Here is a 10,092-nt window from a genome sequence, read left to right on the forward strand (position 1 = left end):
ATGTATGAAGATCGGTGGAGCAAAGCTAGCTACAATAGTCCTGGATGGGGCCTGCTGAGCTAACGCCCGTCTCTGCCGAGCTCAAGCTTTTAAAGCTTTATCAAATAGAGAAAAGATGACAATACCAACAAGTACCAGAATAACTGCAGCAGGTTTTCCTGCATGTTACAGTCCTAGGTTTTTAAGCACTGCCTTCCTCTGCAGTCTCATTTTGCAGCCATTAAAAGCTTTTTCTGGGTTCATTTCCTCTTTCCTATGCATTGCATGATGCTGTCCCTGCCTGCTGGATTCCCAGCTGGGGCCTGTCTTGTAGCCAGGGCCCAGATCCCCAGTCCTTGCTCAGGCCTCTGGCTTCCTCTTGCAGGTAGAGCGTGGCAGCGAAGTGGATGAGCGAGGCAAGATCCTGGTGTCTCTCATGTACAGCACTCAGCAGGGCGGCCTGATCGTCGGCATCGTACGCTGTGTGCACCTGGCCGCGATGGACGCTAACGGGTACTCGGACCCCTTCGTCAAACTGTGAGTGGAAGCAGAAGGGTGCCAGCATTCAGGAGGACAGATGTTAGGAGGGCAAGAGGCCAGGTCTGGCTTATAGCACAGACACTGTCACGTAGTGCTGGAAGATGCCATCTCTGTTTGGAGCTAGGAATATCACTGACCAAGCCAGAGCAGAGCACAGTAATGGGTGGGTGAGATGCGTTATGTTCAGTTTTGTCCTAAACCAGCAGCCTCGCCAGCTTAATTGCAACTGTAGGATCTTTGGGCTGGCAGAGACGTGGCACATCAGCCTGTGTAACACGGCGCTGCCCCTCCATACCTGATACGTATGTCTGTGGGCCATAGAGGTCTCTGCTGCAGTCGTCCCAGTGGCCCCAGCATATGTGAGCTAGCTTGGCCCTACCCAGGTCTGGCACTAAGAGCTGTGGCATTGTGGGTTCAACGTGAGCTTGAGGATGTACTTGAGATGCAGGGCAGTATAGCCCACAATGAGACCTGTGCAGCCCCAGCTAGGGTGCTGCCTGCACCCGGCTAGCTCAGGTCTGCCTACACGACGGGGCCGTGACTGTGGTGTCAGAGGCGTGCTCCAGGAGACAAACAGATGCACACACCCTTTCGATGCATATCACACCCGGGGGGTTCCAAGATTTGCTTCTGATTTTTGACTCCATGAGGCCCCTCAGTATGAAACAGCTGTAGCAGAGAGGAGGGTGAGACTTGAACTAGCAGGACCCATTTCTTCTGACAAAGGCGTGAGTTGTAGCCATCGAGTCATCTTGCCATTAGCTGGGGGCGTGGGGGGGCATGGCAGGTGCCTGTGGGACTTGCACCGCAGCTCCGCTGCCTGGGATCAGACTCGCACACTGGCTTAGCACAGAGCCACCAGCGAATCTGGTGAATGAATGCAGACGTGGGGGTTTGCTGCACTTCACATCAGCAATGCCTCAGTGCCTCTTGAAGTGCCTGAGCTGTTTCGTAGTCGCTCACCTCTGCGGCGGCGATGGTTACACCGTGCTGCACGAGGCAGGGCGAAGAGTGCTAGCGGTTCGCAACCCAGCTACGGCGCAAGGGCGGGTGACGTGGGAGTGCGTTGCAAACCAAGAAGTTAAGCTCTTGCCTTTTCCAACCAGACCTGGCCTATAAACCTGCGCCAGATATTCCCCACATGGTCATTTCCTGTATCGCTGCAACAACGATGCTCCCCCACCAAATGAAAATGAAAACCAGCAGTAACTCCTATCTGCAGTGATAGTCACCTTTTTTGGTGTGTCAGAGTTGAATATTTTTTCCTCCAGTGTTTTGCTACTTGTTCTCCCCCCTTGCTTCAACCGGTAGAAGATGGAGTTTTCTTTGTTATGGTATCCAGTGAGGATTTAGTTATGACCAACTGTAGTTGTGGGTTTGGGACTGGATTGCTAGCGTAGGGCTTCTAATCCTTTCTACGCTTTATAAACAAAATTACCTCGTTCAGCTTGCTTATCCGTGCTTCGTTAAATGCTAATGGATTATCTTTACTATTTTTTGCATAAATCTCTCCAGACCAGTTGCTGGTTGTGCTCTCAGTGTTGAAATGCTCAGCAGGAGAGGCACAATGGAGCAGCTTGCCGTTAAGGTTGGGAGTCTGGGTGGGCACTGTATAGCAGTAAGGAATCTGTCTACTCATTTTCAGTGCCGTGAGTCTTGTAGCTCATAGACCTCAACAGCACGAGTCAAACTCTTTTTGATTACACACGTATTTCAGATTGGGCCTGTTTTGCATTTTAATATGCCTGTAGCCATTTCTGTTATAATTGCCTTTTCCGTTAAAGCGCCTGGTGAGAAATGCGCAGTGCAAATAAAATGAATGAATGCAAGCGCTCACGTGAGCTCGCTGTGCAGCAGAAGCCGGGGCTAAGATCCAAGTGGTGGGTCTGCAGACTATGCGAGGTAGCTTGGGAAGAGAAGCTTGAAAAGCGCATGCTAAGTGCACCACTTGTAGGGAGATTTCTGCTGAATCCAGTGCTCAGTGCTACATGAACCTCTGTAGTGTTAGTCTGGAGTCTGGGAATTTTACAATCGAGTGTATTCACTCATTTTGTGATTGCGGTATAGATGTAGCTTCCTTGGCTATTGTACTTCCGGTCCAGAAACCCCTTTTTGTAGCTTGTGAGCTGGTTCCTTTCATTCATTTAAATTTCTAAGATGCTTTATGTTGCTCCTAGTTGGCTGAAGCCCGACATGGGGAAAAAGGCCAAGCATAAGACGCAGATTAAAAAGAAAACCTTGAATCCTGAATTTAACGAGGTAAGGACAGACATCCGCGCGTTTTTTTTAATGGGCCACGCTATTGTATCTCGCTGTGTATGAGGATCTGAAGGTGAACTCGACAAGCTGCAGTTGCTCTTTCATGCTCTTTGCTTTCTTCAAACTGTTCGAGGATCTTTTGGAAATGGATGAGGACAAAGTTAATTAAAGCCTGAGAGTCAGGATCTGGGCTAGTTCAGCTTCTAATTTCCAGCTTCATCTTCTTGATAAGGAAGACATATGCACGCTCAGTTGATCACAAGAATTTAGTATCCTCTTTCCCTCTGTGAAAAAGGAAGAGTGATTTCAATAACTCAGGACCAGACACTGTAGATATGTGGTGGGATCTGGGTACGTGGTGGGATAATATTGGCGAGGAACAGACCGAGAAGCTGCTGCCACCCTTTAATTGCTTCTTGCTGTAGCCTCCTACTACTGGATGGAGTCATGTTCAAAGTGTCGTGGGCACACTACAGGTAGTCTGGATGATGATGATGATGAAGCTGATGATGTAGTGAAAGGTCCAATCTGAACAACGAACTCAGACCCAAGATGTTTGCCCTCCCATGGGACTTGGTCCAGCTAAGGGCACTGCATGCTTGTCTCCTGTTGGCTTTGATGAGAGCTGGGGGTACCCAGCTCCTTTCCAGTCTGGGTCTCATGCAACTTTTGTCCAGTCTGCGCAATTGCTTTTGAAAGGCAGCACTATCTGCTTGGCCGTTCGGGAGCTGTGGGCGACCACGCAGTGATTGGAGCGGGGAGAGCTGGGCGCCAGGCCTCTGGGGGTGACCCCCTGGCTCTGCTGAGTCTGTGCCAGTCGGTGTGTCTGCATCACTCCTGGCCCAGTTCTCAACTTCCCGTTGACTTCAGTGCTAGTGCTGCCATGCTCAGCACCACGATACGGCATGCTTTTGGCCCTTCTTGGGTCAGTGCCTCTATAAATAGCCCCATGAGAGGTGAGGAGTGAGCAGAGTCCTGACCCTCTAGACTGTACTAGAGGGACAGTCGTAAAGGTTGCGCCGTTCCCAGAGAGGGGAGATTGCCACCCACACTCTGGCTGCTTGTGTTTCTGTTTCTCCCTCACATGACAGGAGGGGCCTGGCCGGTATTTTAAGAGTAAGATGGATGCAAACATTGCTTGTGTATTTGTGAAGTGCATTTGGACCTGAGGTCTTTGCCGCTGCAGCCGTGTGGAGCACAGTTCCTGCTGGCATGCGGTTCGGTGTCCATGATGCCAGGACGTTTCTTGACATCCATTAACAGCGTGTCCTTGTGTTTCCTCTGCAAGCTGGGTTCTGGGCATGAATCTTAGCACTTTGTCCTTTTTCCAGGAGTTCTTCTATGACATAAAACACAGTGACCTGGCCAAGAAGTCGCTGGACATATCGGTCTGGGATTACGATATCGGCAAGTCTAACGATTACATTGGTGAGTGGAAGGTTTCCAGCCTCTGGGATGATTCGTGGGAAGCTCGCACTCTCTCAGCAAACCCTTTGAGGTCACCCACGGTGTCTCGTCGTGGGGCTGGGGGGCCAAGTTTCAGGACTGACCGCAGTCGGCTTGCTCTGCTTGTAAGCTTGGCAGTGGTCAGGCTTCTGGGGCTGACTCCAAACTGCAGGCACTTCTGCTTGGAAGGGCGCGACATTCGGCGTATGAATGCATCCCTCCCTTATAGCAGCTCTCTTTAAACATTTGATGCCTTCGGTGCTTTTAAATGACTCTGCAATGCCATGCCCTGAGCTCCTCTCCGGTGCTTGCAAATGTAAGGCATTCCCTTGTGCAGCTGCAAGGCAGGACCGTCTGGGCAGAGGCTGTGACGCACGACTGCACCACGCCGTCACACGGCAGACCTGGGGACAGGAGCGGGCCCTGTGGACTCTACCTGGTGTTAACTGTGGGATCCCACAAGGATGTTCGCCTGGTACAGCCTTGCTAGTGTCACAGTCTCCACAGAGGCAGGCGTGTCACACGTGGGCTGCTGGGGGAGCAGTGTTAGCACAAACGTGGCAATGCAGGGGTCAGCAGGTGCCCGGGAGAGTTTGTGCCTCTGCCGCCCTGTCTGCACTGCTGTTACCCATGCTGGCACGAGGAGCCTAGCCCAGGTGTGCCAGGGGCTCACCAGCAACTGGCAACACGGACAGAGCCCACGCGGGGCCAAGACCACCGCCTCCTGCATCACATCCTGGGGCACACGTGTCGCCCCTCCTGAGTACATGTACCCCTTGGCATCCCAGCAGGCCATGCGTGTAGGCTGAACATCTCCAGCTGCTCCCCAAGCCCCAGGGCACCCCAGTGCTCCCTTCCTGCTGGCATAGGCCAACAATAATGGGGCAGAGGCTGGAACAATGTGGCGTGAGCAAGTTACACCATTTGCTGATGGTGACCCGGACTCCAAAGACCAGGCTGTGCCCTCCCTGATCAACAGGCTTTCCCTGTCTAGACCAGTGGTTTTCAACCTTTTTTCATGCGCGGACCCCTAAAAACATTTCAAAGAGAGGTGCGGACCCCTTTGAATTGTAACGTGTGGGTATTCGTGTACATTTGATTCATCACAGCTATCTTTCATGGACCCTTTAGACATAGTCTCTGGACCCCCAAGGTGCCGTGGACCACAGGCTGAAAATCACTGGCCTAGACGGGTTGAGAGAGAGGGGTGGGTGGAGGTCCTATTGGGGTTTGGGCATCCATGCCTGTTGGTCGGTGCTGCGTTGTTTTTGTGTGCAGCTTTAAATTGGGGGGACGGGAATACAGGGAAGCCCAGCATCATCTTGAAATATCTTGTCTGCTTGCTTCCTTCCAGGTGGGTGCCAGTTGGGCATCACTGCCAAGGGAGAGCGCTTGAAACACTGGTACGAGTGTTTGAAGAACAAGGATCAGAAAATCGAGCGCTGGCACACTCTACAGAACGAGAACCACATTGCCAGCGATTAGGAGTCTCTCGCCTTCCCCCCCGCGCAAGTCTGTCATGAATCCCCCCCGCTCTCCTGCCAGCTCGCCGTAGATCCCCCGTGTCTGTCCTCCAACACATCTGCGCCTTGCGTGCGCATCTTGGGATCTCCTTGATGCCAGCGTTCGCTCTGTTCATCATCCCCCTTCCAAATAACACCCGGATCTTTTTTTTATAGGCAAATCCAGCTTTCTTTCTTTTTTTTCCCCTGACCAGCGACGCATAATTCTGTCAAGCAATAGTCCCGTGCTGTGCGTTTCCATTTGTCTCTTGTTTCTCACTAGTCTCACCCGCCTCGTACAACGATTGCCTTTTCTTCTTGTTGAAAATACATGCTTCTTGAGGTGTTAATCCACCTGGGCACGCATTGCTCCATCCTCACTTTTACCCAAGCCTTTCATTTGTATTTCTGCATGTGTCCACCTCCTTCCCCTCCTCCGTATGTTCTCTGTGTTAACTGAAGTCCTTTTAGCATCCGTTCTGGTCTGGAGGGCTCGCAGTCACGGAGCCTACTGCATTATATGGCTTTCAGCACTGAGCATGGTTGAAAGGCAGTGTCACAACACTGGGCGGTCCTGTTCACCTGATATCGATACCTCAGTTGCAATAAGGAACAAGGTGGTTCTGCTTTGGTTTTGTTAGAAACATCACTAAGGAACTGCATTTTCCCCGTCAGGCCCGCAGAGGTAACCCTGAGAGTACTAGCTATTTGGCCGAATGGGTTCATTTTAGCAGTGTTGTAGCGCTAGCAAATTGTGTGGCACATGCTTTTGAGTTTCCACAGGAAGGATCCTGCAGTATTATGTCACTTAAAAAACCCCAAACCTGCAAATACAGATCCACAATCATCTGGGAAACAAGAGAGATCTGGCTTTACTGGACTTTTTTTTTTCTCCAGATGCAATTAATTTTAGAGCTAGAAATGTTCCCATTCGCTCCTCACCCCCTTCTTTTCAACTCGCGACTACCTCCCATCCCACTCCATGATATAGCAAATAACTACGCCGAGGGCAGAACTGGTCATGCCTGTGTGGGGTAACACTGTCTGTTCCATCGTGATTTCAGATGGGCTCGTCTCACTGTGCCACGCGGAGGGGGGAACCGTTTCCCAAAGAGCTGGTGCGTTCAAACATTGTCTCTCTTTCTTTTCAAGTATCACCATTAATGAAATTACCCTGGACAGGTAGAGGTCTTCCAGCTTCATGTTGTGTTTTTTTTTTCATCCTGATGGGCTTCTTTGTATTATGCGCAAAAGAAGCATTTATTTTCTTTAACCCGTGCTTAATTTCTTGTCTTCAGCTGTTTTATTTCATATCAACAAAGGGAGAGTCAACAAGCTCTTGAATTGATACTGATGTTTTTTGTACCCTTCCGCGGCCCCCTCTGTTTTATGCGACCTTCGAGTGTAGCACCGTCAACGTTAGCACAAGAAAACACTGTCAGTCCGCTACAAACTCAGCATGTCAAACAGAACTGAAAACCTCCGTCCTCCCGCGCCGCCGCCTCCGGCGCCCTCTCGCTCTAGTCTCAGCCGTGGTGGTTTTGTGTGGTGTGTCCTGAAGTTGAACTGCACCTTGAAGTCATTAGGTTTACTTTTATTTATTTTTTTTACTTTGATGGATTATTCTCCTCTCCTAGACTTTTTTTTTCAGTGGGGTTTACTAGTCCTAGGAGTTTGCTATGAACATCTTTCTTAAGCTTTAACTTCCACAGCTAGAGGGAAAGCCGGTCCTCTATCCCGCATGGGCTGTCGCCATCCTGTTTCGCCCGCGGCGTGCTCTTCTCAGCAGACTCGAGGCTCCTTCTCCAGGACTTCCCCATGTCGCAGGCTGCAGGTGCAAGTCCCCGGGTGTTTGGGAAGAGCATCGCTCGATGGGATAACCTCCGTCACTACCGTCACGCCGCTGTGGGCTCTGTGCATGATGTCTTTAAGCTGCTGTTATGGTTTATGGATTGTTTCTTGTCCTCTCGTGTAGTGTGATTCTTTTCCGCTTTTAAGCACATAGGTGTGTATTGTTACCGGGAGCATTGGCTCCTGTCTTAATTTAAATGTCTCAGACAAAATCTAGATGAGTACTCTCTCTCTCTCTCTCTCTCTCATGCAAGCTCTCTCGCCGTCTTTTCTCAAGGTTAAGAGCGATCAATATTGTTTGCCTTGTTCTGCGAATGCCAACGAAGGCCCACTGCTCCTGTCTCTAAAATACTGCAGTCTGCTCTTGCTCTGCATTGGTCCCCAACCAGCCCTGCAGCGACGCCAAGCGCTGTGGGCACCATCGCCCTTAGCAGTCCCTGTCAGCCGGAGGAGCCGTGTCTCTGCGGGAAGCTGAATTTCCCCTGCCTGTGACCAACCCCAAGCCATGGGCCAGGGTATCGCTGCTCTCAGTCCAAGCCCCGCAGCGCACAACAGTTGATGATGGTCACATTAGGAGGCGCCAGGTGTCCCACGGTCTTCAAAGCCGTGGCTCCTTCTGCGATGGCCTGGACAAACCCTCCAGTTGTGTGCCCCTTCCCGTGGACTTTGTAGCCAAGCAAGCTGCTTGTTTCTCTTGCTTGCTCGCGGGTGGTGTATTAACCAGGCCCTCAATGATACAGGTGAGCATGAGGGTCAGCTTTCTGTTATTTTCCCTTTGTTTTGCATTGGCAACTGTTCCTTTTGGCCCTGCTCTTCCATGTTACTGTCTCCTTTTCGTCCTCAAAGACATTTTCCTAGGCCACAGTTAGGATTAAATTGAATGCAGCCTGGCATGAACTCCATTCATAATGATAATAATCAGAGTAACCTCCAGCAGTAGGTCACCCTTCATTCCTCCCCACCTTCCTTCCTCTCCAGAGCATCTTCTGTGTCCGGGTCACTTGTTTGTTCACTCAAGACACCTAGAGGGACATTTGCAAAGGGCGTGATGGGCCCTGTGCCCACGGAAAGCTTAAAGGACTCTGGTTGTTGTTCTCTTTCATCCCTAATAGCTCTCCTGGAGTCTGGCACTGATCAAAATTGAATCCAAAAGTCCCAAGTTACGTCCATCACAGTTGACCTGGGCTGAGGATGGAAACTAGAATTGTTCTTTTTTTTCTCTGACTATTTTTGGGTCTTGGCCGGATTTTGCCTTCTCCCTACCATCGTGCCATTGTTGTGAGCGGTTCGTTCAACCGCTCACTTCTGAAGTCCTCTAAGTCTTCTGAACTAGGTACGTCCTTCTCTGTCAGTTCATCCTTCCTTCCCCAGCTTCCAGGTTTGGTGCAGGTTTTTCCATTTTACCTGAGAGAGACGAAAAAACCGACTGTAACCAGGGCTGACTTTTCAAACTTGGAAATAATGCAGCATTCATTTGAGAACGGAAATGGCCAGAGGTGTTCACATGACCTCCCCTGGCCCTGCCAAGTCAAGCACTCTTCACGCAGGGTGAAAATCAGGTTCACAGTTTTTATAGTGGCATAGCATGAGGTTTTACACGTTTTCTTCTAGCATTTACAGCATGCTTAGAAATGGCACAGTACTTCTAAGGTGCGATGGTGCGAACTTGGAATGGGGACGCTCCTTCCAAATAGGACAATAGTAAAAAATATCAGCAAAAAAGGGCAATCAAGCAATGCTTTCCCTTCTTAAAGCTACCTAGCGGCTGCGCCTGCTTTGTATAAAGGCACGGAACAAGCAAACAAAGGTTGACTTGACTGTGGCAACTTCTCACCATCTCCTCTCTTGACAGGCTCGACTCGTCTGCTTTACTTTTGAAGGAATTCTAGTCGAGCCGTATCCTTGCTCAAAAAACAAAACCAAATCACCGTTTCCAACACAACTTTCTGAGTATTGTGTACCTCTCATCCAGCGTCTCCATCCGCCCTGTAGTTTCCTCTGACTTTCTGTTGGCAATCTGTGACCTGAACTATTTTCTTTCCCTTGTAAATAAAGCATGCACTTAGAGATCGGGAATGGTGCATACGCCTCTTCTACCAGTGTTTGCAGATTAACTCGCATGCAGTGATTTTACAGGCAAAAATACCAGTTTACAACTATTAAAAGGAAAAAAAAAATGTAACACAGGAACTAGAACTACAACAGTCTTCCGCTGCATGTAATACCGACCTCTTCTCTTGTCATGTGATAGCCAATAAAGTAAAACTATTGAAAGACAAGCACGTTTCTTGGGGTTTTTTTTTCTTATGATAACATGAGTTCACAGGAGAGTGCACCGGGAGGGACAAAATGATGGAACCTGCAGCCGGCACGAATCGGTGTTGCCACCTTGACGTCACAGGAGCTGTGTTGGTTTAGATCAGGAGAACTATCTCGAAGGATGGGAACCGGTGGGCTTGTTCACTGTATACTCAGTAAAATGCCCATGCTTGTGGAAAGGGTGTGGGCCAGAAAA

The 10,092-nt window shown here is 50.0% G+C and overlaps 1 protein-coding gene across 2 annotated transcripts in view; it reads left to right on the forward strand.

Moving 5' to 3' along the window:
* The window catches only part of RPH3A (rabphilin 3A), a 64,452-nt gene extending 54,596 nt beyond the window's left edge, over window positions 1-9,856 (forward strand). For both annotated transcript variants that reach the window (XM_019538816.1, XM_019538817.1), the window contains 4 exons: window positions 365-516; window positions 2,697-2,778; window positions 4,110-4,206; window positions 5,579-9,856. In XM_019538816.1, coding sequence (XP_019394361.1) covers window positions 365-516; window positions 2,697-2,778; window positions 4,110-4,206; window positions 5,579-5,709 — 462 coding nt within the window. In that variant the 3' untranslated portion in view covers window positions 5,710-9,856. The remainder of the gene's footprint in view (window positions 1-364; window positions 517-2,696; window positions 2,779-4,109; window positions 4,207-5,578) is intronic.
* Window positions 9,857-10,092: the final 236 nt, after the last annotated feature.

Source organism: Crocodylus porosus, unplaced genomic scaffold (assembly GCF_001723895.1).
Source record: "Crocodylus porosus isolate Cpor-Errol unplaced genomic scaffold, CroPor_comp1, whole genome shotgun sequence".
NCBI classification, from domain to species: Eukaryota; Metazoa; Chordata; order Crocodylia; family Crocodylidae; genus Crocodylus; species Crocodylus porosus.